The sequence below is a fragment of the Typopeltis vanoorti genome, chromosome 6 (genome assembly GCF_054136105.1).
Source record: "Typopeltis vanoorti isolate ZY-2024b chromosome 6, IOZ_Tvanoo_1.0, whole genome shotgun sequence".
In the NCBI taxonomy this organism is placed as follows: domain Eukaryota; kingdom Metazoa; phylum Arthropoda; class Arachnida; order Uropygi; family Thelyphonidae; genus Typopeltis; species Typopeltis vanoorti.
Genome location: NC_143554.1, coordinates 23,329,482 through 23,342,500, shown reverse-complemented (window position 1 = coordinate 23,342,500; position 13,019 = coordinate 23,329,482). Strand labels below are relative to the sequence as shown.

At 33.8% G+C, this 13,019-nt stretch overlaps 2 protein-coding genes across 7 annotated transcripts in view; one reads left to right on the top strand and one right to left on the bottom strand.

Annotated features, from left to right (window-relative positions):
• Window positions 1–177, bottom strand: part of LOC150105338 (ATP-dependent translocase ABCB1-like) — a 417,983-nt gene extending 417,806 nt beyond the window's left edge. The window contains exon 1 of one of the 2 annotated variants that reach the window (XM_090394721.1): window positions 1–177. This exon is cut by the window's left edge and continues 41 nt beyond it. In XM_090394721.1, coding sequence (XP_090250847.1) covers window positions 1–81 — 81 coding nt within the window. In that variant the 5' untranslated portion in view covers window positions 82–177. The other variant, XM_090394720.1, reaches the window with a different exon arrangement.
• Window positions 178–414: 237 nt separating this feature from the next.
• Window positions 415–13,019, top strand: part of LOC150105337 (uncharacterized) — a 409,874-nt gene continuing 397,269 nt past the window's right edge. For all 5 annotated transcript variants that reach the window (XR_016548478.1, XM_090394715.1, XM_090394718.1 and 2 more), the window contains exon 1: window positions 415–675. The gene's annotated coding sequence lies outside the window, so the exon portion shown is untranslated. The remainder of the gene's footprint in view (window positions 676–13,019) is intronic.

Below are 13,019 nucleotides of genomic sequence, written 5' to 3'. Positions count from 1 at the left end.
ACCATAACTTTGACGATTAACATAATCGGCTTCATTTCTATCTTGCGATGTAAGCAAAGCCGCTTTCTCTTCTGTAGCCATTGCAAACAATATACCAATGAAATTTTAAAAGTTTTCGTATGCTATTTTGTTTTAAACAATGGCGCACGTGCATGATAACTAAAAGCGATAAGAGATTAAATGTTTTCTTATTGCAAGATAAAGCCATTGTTATCTGCTTGAAAGGCTTCTTTACCAGTACAACTATCACGAGCACTTTCATTATTGACTTTTGCGGAATATTTTCTCAAATGCGATTATTGGTTGGGGCGTATCGTAAGTAGCCACTCGGTTTTGAAGGCCAAACCACGTGAATGTGTTGGTAATCACGTGATCACTCTCTACTCAAAGTGCACAAATAACATTTTAGCCGGAAGTGTAGTTACGGTAGATTTTCGGGTATCGTTTTCTTTTTCATTTTTTTACCCAATGGAGTAACTGCCGCTGCTGGTGGTAGCAAGTAAATAATAAAATAAGCGGCAGTGAAAGGTTGAAATGGCTGCTAGAATTCTGAAGTACGAGAAACTAGTTATCTTCTGTGTCGGTTTCTCTCTGTCTCTCTCACTCCTGATTACCTGCTCGCGTGACAGGTGTTGGCGTGTATCATTTAAAAGCCTGTACTAGGGATGATGCAAGGTAAGTGAAATGAGAAATTTCCGATTTCTAGGAACTTGGAGAACAGTAGCTCAGTTATTGATACATACTTCTTCTAAGTCACACGTGTACACTTTCACTTTAAGATCTATTATCCAGCCGTCTCATGTTAATACCGTCGACGAGTGGGAGTAAAGTGATTCAGTAACATGAATGTTACTTGTTATGGACAGTGGACTGTCATCTGAGTAACCAAGGCTGTGCAAATCGGCATTTCATAATTACATTGAAAGTAACAATCACTTAGCAGTTGTGTGAATGCAGCGAAAGCGATAACCTCCGTGGCAGTCGAAAGTATGTTATAATAGTTATTCTTCCGTTTTCTAGCTTTTAATTACTTAGTTCTTATATTTCAGCAGTAGCTGTGCATATTAGATTAATATATTTGGTAAGGATTGTATTGAGAATTTGTGTACATAATTTTTTCATGGAATAGAAGAAAGTGAAATGTTCATTATCGAATAATAAAATGATTTGTTATTGATGATATTTTAAACCTATAGCTGAGCAAAGATATAATTTCAACGAAATAAATGAATAGAGATAGAAGCTATCTCTCATTTTTGATATCTCAACCATTGACTTTTTTATGTGGTACCAAACGAAAGATTATTAGTAAACCTGTGACTTAGGCTATAAAAACTAACAACAGAAAACGCAGTATATATGAAATATATATTTTTGCTATGGCACATGTGTGAATGTTTAAATATTAAAAATGCACCATGCTTCTTGTTTATATAATACCTCATTTGGGTACTGTAAACAAATGGCAACTTTGCGTATCTTTTTATTATTATTGCGGTAATTTGCAGTGTTTTTATCTCAAAATTAATTTCGATTATCTTGTAATTATCTTGAATATCAGATATTAAAAAAAGATAGGGTTATGGAAAAAAAACTATCTTTGGGTACTGTGAACAAATGGCAACTTTGTGTATCTTTATATTATTATTATTGCGATAATTTGCAGTGTTTTATCTCAAAATTAATTTTGATTATCTTGTAATTATCTTGAATATCAGATATTAAAAAAAGATAGGGTTATGGAAAAAAAACTATCTTTGGGTACTGTAAACAAATGGCAACTTTGCGTATCTTTTTATTATTATTGCGGTAATTTGCAGTGTTTTTATCTCAAAATTAATTTCGATTATCTTGTAATTATCTTGAATATCAGATATTAAAAAAAGATAGGGTTATGGAAAAAAAACTATCTTTGGGTACTGTGAACAAATGGCAACTTTGTGTATCTTTATATTATTATTATTGCGATAATTTGCAGTGTTTTATCTCAAAATTAATTTTGATTATCTTGTAATTATCTTGAATATCAGATATTAAAAAAAGAAGGGTTATGGAAAAAACCCCAATTTTTTTTTATATCCGATCTACACATGAAAGGCCACAAGAGCTATAGCACATTAGTGCTGTGTGTGGGCAAGAGGAATAGAAGAAAGGAGGAATCTGTTCACATTTTCTTGAACAGTTGAGGGCTGTAACCTCCCCAAAGATGACAGAAGATTGAAAAGACAGAAGTAGATGGAATGTAAGAGGAGGCAGTGAAGTTGGTTTGGTGAGTTTCAAGACGTACTGTAAAAGATTGCTGTTAGCAGTGGCTCTTGTTTTAATGATTTTGGAGGAGAGTGAGGGAATAGTAGTGGCCAATTCAGCAGAGCACTGTACATGAAAGGCAGAAACTGAATGTCTGTGTGAGAGAAGGATTGAAATGGGTATGTGAGAGGGAGAGAGAGGTCCTTAATTAGCTGGATTGCTCTCTTCCAAACAGAATCAAGCAATCTTAGAGAGGATTTTTGGGGTGCCACTCCAAATATGGGAGCAATATTCTATGGCTGGGCAGTTTTGGGCTTTGTATAAAGATTGCAAGTGTGATGGTGTGAAGTACTGTCTTGTGTGAAAAAGTACACTAAGTTTTTTGGCAGTTGCAGAAGTTATAATTGAAATATGGTTGTACTAGGAAAGATTGGAGGTGTAGATTGGTCCAGGAAGAGAAATCTGATTGTGCTTGGATATCTTATTATTACTGAAGCTAAGGGGAGGCATGTGAGCTCTTTCTTGCAAGAGATCAAACAGGACTACATTTTGGTGGCATTAAAGTTTACAAGGTTGACCTTGCCCCATTGGGATAGCTAGGAGATCTGAGTTCAGGTCCCTGGTTGTGATAGATATTGAGAATTCTAATATTTGAGCACTACAGGGCTTGTCGAATGTAAAGGAAGAATGGAGTGTGTGCTGTCATCAGCGAAGCTATGGACAGGATCGGAAGTTTGTGAGAGCAGGTCATTTATATACAAGAGGGAGAGGGTGAAAGAACAGAACCCTGGGGTGCCCCTGCATTGGTGGAGAAATCTGAGGAGAGTAACCATCCACCATGACATGAAGTGAGCGACCAGTGAAAAAGTTGCCGATCCAGTTGCAAAGTGAAGAAGGCAGACATAGGATGGCAGTTTTTTAAGTATGCCCCTTTATCAAACCCAATCAAATGCATTTGAATTGCCTCTGCCAGATATTTGGAGTTAGCTTTTTGAGTACTTTCCTAAAACTCCCATCTTCATTGGACTAATTCCTTACTTACACACATTGCCTATCATCTGTCACCATCTATGGCGTTTTATTGGTCTTCCTAGCTCCAGCCACCTATAATTCTATCCATCCAATTCTAGTTTGTCTAAGATAGGTTGAGTTTCATAATTAGCAGTTTTAAGGCAATTTCTGCAGCTAGCTTGACATTCCTCTGCTGCATCCAATAAGGGCAAGTATTTATGCCTGTAGATATATATGTTCACAGGAATGATTTGCCTGTGTGGAAGGGCAAAAAACGTGAGTTTCCATCAGGAACAATCCTCCATTTCTGTATGAGACCAGCTAACTGACCATTTGAAAACACCTAATAAAGGTTCCTAATGTTCTGATTGAGATTCGAACCTAAGTCTTTCTGACGAAAGGAATACCAACTGAGCTATAGAGGATCCACCTGTAATTATTGTAATTATACTTCCAATCATCTCTTCACATATACCAGAATAGGCAGTCTTTCTGCATCTTTTCTTCACTGTAACCATTCCTTACTATCCCTAACGTTCTTTCAGAATCTTTTCATTTGATTCAATACATTCCCTAAATCAACTACAACTCTGCCACTTGCCAAATTTGTTTCCTTTTTTTTTATTATATCTGCCTACATTTTGTTTTGTTTTTTATATCACAGAATAGCTTCGTTACATTTTTTGTCCTTTTTAAGTTTTATAGACAACTTATGATTGCATAATTTCTCATGCCTGACTCCACTTAATCCAGCCATTCTTAATTCTATTTATGACTTCATAATCATTTTCTCTATACTCATTTTAAGACTTGGTACTTGAATTGATTCTTCTGCCCAGTAGGTAAAAAAATATTTTTCAGGTATTAGAGCAGTTGATTTTAATATATATATATATATATATATATATATATATATATATAATATTCTTGTTGGTGATCTAAGCAGTAGAGTAGGATTAATACTAGATCTATAGAAATGTTCTGGGGAAATTTGGAAAAATGAACAATCTAATAATAACTTAAGTTCTTGCCAGAGTTTTGTTCAGGACACGAACTACTGATCTCTAACACAATGTTTCAACATAAAGATATACATGAGTTAACAGGAAGAGGATGGAGAGAAATAAGATTTTTTTTTTTTTTGGTGCATTCTAGTTTTATTGATATTTTTATTCTTGTTCGAGATACAAGAGTATACATTGGATTTGGAGTAGGAAGGGAATACTATTTAGTTTTTGACTATAAAAATGAATATTATATTGAAAAGAAAAATTGGAATTAAAGTTATGTAGCATTCAGAGGTAAACTGTACATTCCAGTATACAAATTATTATTATTATTATGTGACACCTCCAGGGAATTCAACGACTCATTGAAGGAGGGTACCTACTCTACAAATCTCCATCTCCAACGCATCATCTGCACCAATGCCAGCATGACAAGATATGGTCTGCCCACCACTTGTATTTTCACAGACAATTACAAACATCCATGCCCAAATATTATTGTAGAAAAAAATAAAAGTTTGAAAATGAAACTTTGGAGACCCAGCAGCAGAATCTGAAGAAAACATCTATACAGATAAAGAGGCATGTGCTTAAGATGTTGGTTAAAAAACAGAATTCTATGGCAGACTCTGGAACAAAGAGGCTTCCCCATAATATATATATGTGTGTGTGTTTATTTATTTATTTATTTGAAAAGAACGAATATTCTTAAGAAAAAAAAAAGAAGTGACGTTACATGGAAAAGTGGTTAAACATAGGCATGTAAAGACTGATAAAAACAATAAAAGATAAATATCAGAAGGTGGCATAGTGTTCTTGAGAGTACTATAAGAGAAATCATAGTTGATAATGATAGCTGGACTAATTTTTTGAATTATAATTAAATGAGATAAGAAGTGTTAGAATGCAATCAGGAGAACATTTTAATACTTTGGCTATGGTAAAAAAAAAAAAAAAAAAAAATCTGCCACCTGGAATGTGGAAAGGCAACTGGATTGGATGATGTAGTAGATGAAAAATTCTTAAACCCAGATGTATAAAAGCTTTAGTGGGTAAAATTTCATTGTTCAACAATCCTGGTTAGAAAATAGAATTCCAGATGATTGAAGTAGAGCTCTTATCCTACCCATATATATAGAAGGAACATACAATAGAATGTGACATTCAAAGAAGAAATTCTCTGCTGAGTTTTCCTGGTAATAAATATTACCAGATCCCTGTCCTGGTAATATTCAATAACTATTCCTGTTTTTTTTTTTTTGTCCTGGAAGAACAAGTTAAATTCAGGCCAAGAAGAAGCCATGAGAATCAGATTTTCACTCCAAGTGAAAATTTTAAATTTCTCTTTAATCAACAATTTCAACAATTCTCTTTAATCAAATAATCACAAAATCATGGGAATATAAATTGTGATCTATATTTAGGTCTTGTGGATCTTGAAAAGGCATATGATAATAGTTTTTGAATAGAAAAGCTATCCAAACTTGCCTGGTGTAAATGGAATGTTATATGTATAGCCTATACCTAAGTTGCAAATCAGTACTTTATAGTAGGATCTAAAATCATTTATAACAGAAAAATGCACCATCTGCAGTTTCATTTATCTTTATGAACTATATTATGTAGGAATGTGGCATTAACCCTGATAACAAAATTGGAGCTATTCAACTCACTTGTTTACTTTATGTAGATAATTTTATACTTAAATAAATCCATCTAGTCTTAAAGATTAACTGAATGGAATAATTGCTATAATGAATTCGGTATGAGAATTGTCATTAAAGGACAAACTATGAAAATAGGCAGGCACATGGAAAACATCAACTACATTTATTCTCAATGGAGAAACTTTTTAGTTCTGTGCACAATTTTTAGTGAATATTGCAAATTTATGCAGAAGCAGATAGTAGAATAAGCAAAGCTGTCATTGTGAGGAGCCAGTTGAATAAATTTTTATGGAATAAGAGGGATAGTTAAAACAGTAAGCACTACGTAAGACAGTTTAACATAGTTTTAGTGTATGGATCTCAGAATTGAAACATTTGAAACAAAGAAGACTACATATATGATTGTTTTGAGAACAATCGGGAATAGATAGCATCAATAACAGGATCATGTTAGAAATGAACACTTGACATTTACCTGCATAAGTTGCAGGTAACAGTGTGTAGACACCCTTCAGGCATATAAATATGAGAATAGTAATAAAAAAAAAAATATATATATATATATATATTGCAGTTCATGTAACTAATGCTAGAATCAGCCAGCCTGGTTGGCTGAGTGGATAGCTTATCTGCTATCCAACCAAAAGGCTGCAGGTTTGAATCTCATAGTGGGCATGGATGTTTGCGATTGTCTGGAAAATAGTGGTGGTGGGTGGTAGATGGCGTTAGTTTAGATGATGATGGTGGTTGCGGTTCATTATAGTTGGTAGAGACAGAGAATTGTAGAGTACGTGCCCTCCCTTGATGAGTCTTTGGACTTCTTGGAGATGCCACATGTCACGTAATAATAATGATCATAAGGAGACAATAACTTATTTGCCAGAAGTTACTGGAATTAGTCAACTTTGGTTGACTGAGGATGTTGTTTATTACAGATATAGAATGTGAAAGGTATTCTAATTTCAGGGACCATGTAACTTCACATTCAGGTTTTAGGATGCATTAGTTTATTTTCTTTCAGCATTTAGACAACTTTGTTGTTATCTGTTTTTGTATATTTTTCACGTTTTACTTAAACCATCACAAAGCCACCAGTTTTAGTGTGAGCTAAATGAGTCAGATATTAGTTTCTAAATAACCGACTAATAGTAATAAAAAAAGACTATAGAAATACAATTTTATTAATACAGACCAGTATTTCACAATAAAAACATTTATTCAAACCTACCAGTTTCGCCAGTTATAATAGAAATACAATTTCTATTATAACTGGTCTGTATTAATAAAATTGTATTTCTATTATAAAGCAACCAAAAATGTGTAATTTAAAAAAAGACTATTTTAATCTAGAGTTCTTTTGCTGTGCACCTAGCAGAAAAGGAATGATTATGACAGGATTATTTTAATCTGCAAGGGTGTCATCTCGTTGGTGATATTGCAGTGACAGTAGAGGAAGATGAACTGTAGATGCCTAGTACAGTAAAAACTGGAAGTATGGATACTACAATGGGATTGGACAGGATATTGAATATCCTGCGTATTATATAAAGGTGCTAGAGGATTGGTTTTATATCTGACCATTTTGCAGTTTATTTCATCTCTGACACATTACCATGGGAGTAGAACCTTTTTTGCTAAACTGGTGGAACAGTTTTATTACAAAAGTTCCAAGACAGATGTGGCAAATTATAGACTTATTTTTATCTGGAATAGTAGTAAATATACCACAAAATTTGTTAAGGGCAGCATTCAGAATAGGTGGATGGGACATATGGTATTGTTTGAGGGTGCAGCATGGCATTATGAAGAGTAAATTTAATCTTAGTAACTTACTGACTTTTGTACAATAAAATAACAGGCAAGTTGGATAAAGAAATGGTTACAGTTTAATACTGTTGGAGTTTGCAAAGATATTTGTACATTAATTATGTAGGGAACATTTGGAGGCAGAATATCTAATTGCTGATGATGCGCAACTGGGGTGAGCAGTAGTTAATAAAGATCATGTAGAGATTCTAAAGGATGATTTAAGTAGACTGACAGTTTGCACAAAGGATAATGATTGTGTTAATGTTTCAAAACTTAGAGAATTACAGAAAATTGCATAAGTTGGCAAAAAAGCTCAGTGGATCATTTGGATGGTGAACACATATAGAAATTGATGTATAGAGATAAAGAGGTTATTATTCCTCACTATGAAGTTTTGATGTGGTCATATGAACTATTATGCACAGATTTGGTTGCCCCAGTTTCTTTGAATGTGCAAGTGCTGAAAAGGATTCATAGGCAAGCGGCCAGAATGATACTGGTTTGTGGCGTACTCTCCATAAGGATAAACTTAAGGTTTGTGAGAAACAAGATAGAGACAAACATGCTAGTTACTGTAGAAGTTTCATAGAATAGATGTTGAATAAATTTCCCAGTGCATTGCAGAATAGGAGAGAATAAGGGATCGTCATCTAAGAGCGTGGCTAACAAGGATTAGAATTTTATTTGGAGAGTGGTGAATAATTGGAATGGTTTGCCAGAGGTGGGTGTAATTTCTTAGTGAATGAGTTTAAGGAGAAGTATGGTAGGTGTAGTGTAAATAATGTGCAGTGTTCTTCTCTTGTAATGCAGCTTTGGATTCCATAGAGATTCCTATCTAACAATAAGAATAAGAGGAACAGATAAGAGGATAAGAGGAACAGAATGTGATTTAAGATATGCATGTTGGTAATAGGTTATTATGAAATTAATGTGGATGAGGTTTTTTCCATTTTTTCAATGGAGAGGGGAGGAGAGAGAACAAGAGGCTATCTCTGGAAGCTGTATAAAGATGATTTGAAGAGCAAGGGAAGGGCACAGATTTTTTGCATGGAGCACAGTAAGTGATTGATGAACATTTCCTGAGAGTATGGTGAGTGCATTTAAGTCACAGTATGATCAGCTGTATGTGTGAGATCTCCCACAGCTGTCAACTGGCCTGATGATATAATAATAATATCTCTGGGTGCCCATAGTCGTTGTGGGAGACTCATCAAGCAGTAACCGTTATTCACACAATAACTTTTGCCTGATTCACGGAAAAGGAACTCACGGATTGTTGTAACCCATTCTAGACATTGGCCACTCTCCTAACAAAAACAAATAAACGAGAAAAAAAAAATGTAGTCCACACACTCTAACTACTCATAAGAACCTCATTTCCTGTGATGATCTTTAGTTTTATTGCATCCTCCCCCCAACTATTCATATTGTGTAAAGTTTCTTCTGTGTCATTCCTATTTCAGTAACTTGTATATCTTTATCATATCCCCATTAAACCAAGAAAATAGAAAATATCTTTTTGTTATATTTTATGACAGCAGTATTAGCCACAAGGCTGTTCTAAATTTGTCAACACAAATAAAAAAGTAAGTAAAACGGCAGTATAAAAACACAGCTATGTTTTTAAAGGGTTTCTTTCCTAATTAGATTTTTGAATTCTGCAAATAACACATTAAAGTGACTTGTTTCAGCATTCAAGGTAGAGAGTAGATGATTTATTGTTTCTTTTTTCTATGAGGTCATGAGCTAAAAAAAGCTAAAGAGCATTCAGAGTAGTAATAGGCTTTTAAGTTTGCTCAGCTTAATGGAAGAATGTCTATAGTACAGTAGAGTGTAGGCAATTGCCTTGGTAATAGGACTAGATTATCAGTGTGATAGCATGTAGAGTTTTAAGTGAACAGCTATTTAAAAAAAAAAGGTGAAGAAGCATGAGTGTGCTTAGATAAAATATAGATTGCATGATTACTGCTATTAGTAGCAAACTTCCTGGAGTCATTTAAATGGGCATCAAAAAAGATGAGTTAGTTAAATTGGTTTCAGTTTAAAAATTATACATATCATTTTAATCAGTTCCTTACTTTATGTTATCATCAAAGCAGTAATTAGATACTTATTTAAGATTAGTTCATCAGATTTACTCTTACCTTTCAATTATTGAAAATACTATATATAGCAGTAATTTCATATCTGAAGTATTTTCAATAATGGACTGCATGAAGATCTTGATAGTTTTCTTGACTAGATCTATCAACTCCTGCTACCTTTCAGAAATATGGTCTGTCATTTTAAGTTTCTTAATGAGCTTGTATATATTTGATCCTATTTTATCCTTTATATTTCCCTATTTATCATCTATCTAGCAATAATTGTATTACTAATTCAAACAGAATTATTATTATTATTTTTTTTTTTTTTTGTAGACATTTGTTGTAAGCATAAGCATTAGAGTTGTGGCTACCTGATGTAAATTGCATTTTAAGTGCTTACCTAAAGCATATAGGGGGCAGTAGTATGCTTATTCATATACAGTTCCTTTGTAAACTGGATCAGTTATATTTTTTTCCTTTTAAGTAGGAGAGCAAAAAAACACATCCTCTCAAGCCATTAAATTTTAGTTATTAGCAAATGTGTTAACTAGTTTTCTAATAATGAAGTTTGTGACATTAATGTCCTCTGATAGGAATGACCTGAGATCATTTCATGTCATAGTATGAAAGAAACATAAGATTTTCTTAACCAAAAGTGTATTAGCCAGTCTTACCAAGATGGCAGAGTTTCTCTCTCTCTGTCATATTTTTCATGTTACATAATGTGCCAACAGCATATCATGCAACATGAAAAATATGATTCTTCAACTTGAAAAATTAAAAAAAGATGAGAAATACAATAACAAGTCCTAAAGAAATTGGTTTGTATAATCAAGACAACTATTAGAATTATTTTCTTGACCTCCAAGGAGTCACTCCTTAAAATCATCCACAGTCTGCATGTTCACCACTCTCTCTCAGACAATCCATTCCATGCTCCTACTACTCTCCATGCAAAAAACTTACTTCCTACTCTTTTACTTACCACCTCCTTTTGCAGCTTCTAGGGATGATCCCTTGTCTTGCTCCTTTCTCTTGTTCTACCATGTGAAAAATCTCCTCAGTGTTAATACAATAATAACCTTTCAAAATCTTAAATGTCTCAATCATATATCCCCTTTACCTTCTATCCACCAAACTCAGCAACCCATATGTCCTCAGTCTCGACTCGTGATCAATGTTGTATAGTCCTGAGATATAATTTTTTTTTTTTATCTGTCTTTGCACCTTTTCCAAGGTTACTTTATTCCCCTCAAATCCCAGTGACCGGATCTGAACACAGAAAGCCATATATGGCTTTAACAAATGGCTGAATAGACAAATTGTAAATTTATGCCAACATTTTTGTTCTTCATTATATATAGATAATAATCAGGAAAATAAGATAAAAGATAATTGCCTTTTGTATCTTATACAAATGGCATTGATGAAGATCTGCCATGATTCTTTTTTTATGCTACTCTGTCACTAAAGTGATAATGAAGGGAAAAAATGTCTTCTGGCATACTCCTTTATGAGCAGCTGCATGTCATGATTATTTGAACACTTCTGTGCAGTCTTAGGACTCACCCGGGAAGGTCCTCTCCCTCATATATTACAACTTTCCTTAAATTAATTTATTAGCAGTGCATTAACCATTCCCTCAAGAAACTGATTTAGTTTTCACTTCTTTTCCAGATCCTTACCTTCATGTTCAAATTTTTTTTGGAGAGTCTGTCACCTTCATTTATTATTATCTTTCTCAGCATAGCATTATCAACAAATAATTGTTTCCCCTCCAAGCTGTCCACAAGATCATAGACATGATCTGGATGAATTGAAGTGAAATAAGATTAACAGATTAAGCATTGGTGAGTCATGTTCAGTGCTCTGTGGCATACGCCTCTTTATCAGCAACCCTATTATCATTCTGTCACCAGCTTAATATCTATTCCCATTTGTTTGATTTCTGCAATAACCTACCATTCAGAATCCTACCATGTCTTTTCTAGCTCTACCACTTTATTATAAAAAGTGAGTGAATCTAAGCAACTAGATATTTATCCTTGAAACAGAAGAAGGGATGCAACACATATTCTACCCACTTGATTCTGCTGATAGAATAAGAGGTGGTAAAAATTATGTATGCTCTAGTAAACAGAATATTGTAATTGCAGTATCTTTACTTGGGTGGCACACACCCTTATAGAACAATCACTCACTAAATCAACTGTTTTATCTGCCATCAGCTTAAGGTTATCCTTCCATTTCCATTCTTCCTTTTACTTGCCACACGGCAAAGGAACTTGTTAGATTTTCTCTGACCTGCTTGGTAGGCTTCCTGTTGTACTCTGCTTATCTTGTGTGTACTACTCAGGAGTTCATTGATCACTCTTTATATATCCATCACCACTTTTTCTGCGATTCCTGCATAATAATTCCACTCATCCATCTAACTACTAACTGATTTTTCCTCCTGACTCTTATATTGCTTTCTTCAAACATTCCTTGGTTATCTCCCATGTAGAAGACATCCTTCCATTATATGCTTCTTGGTCAGGCCCTTACTGTTGAGATCTCATCAAAAATTAGTGAGAATAGTGACCCTACCCATAATGCAGAGCATTATAAACATCCAAAACAAAGTGTGTTTGCATTATGAAATTCTAAGGCAATTAATGCAAAGTCATTAGCATCTGTATACAATTGGCCTAGTAATGAAGATACCTCACATGAATAAAAGAATAATCAAGAATTAATTTCTTACGAAGTTTAATTTACCTGACAACCAAGTTGAAATAACTTTCTACATTTTTTAATAATTATTTTTTTTTTTTAAATGAGCATATAATTTGATGCAAAGTGATATTCTTTTCTTTGTTTGGTTAATAAAGCCAATTACCTGTCATAATTTAGAAATGTCATATTATCTTTGTTTATTTAAAATTATTGGAAATATATATTTGAGGATAGATAGTCTGATAGTATTGGCGAGTTGTTGTGTGTGCATTTGTATGGAATTACTGTTTCAGAAGAGAATGCCTGGTGGCTTATGGGACTTCTCCGTAAGTCGTGATGTTTAACTTAATGTGGTTTGAGGAATGATAGCTGTTATTACTAATTCTGAATTGGGGTGGGTGATTGAAAATGATGCTAGTATAACAACTTTCCAAAAGAATTTAAATAGACTTGGGTTCCTGAGTGGTATATGA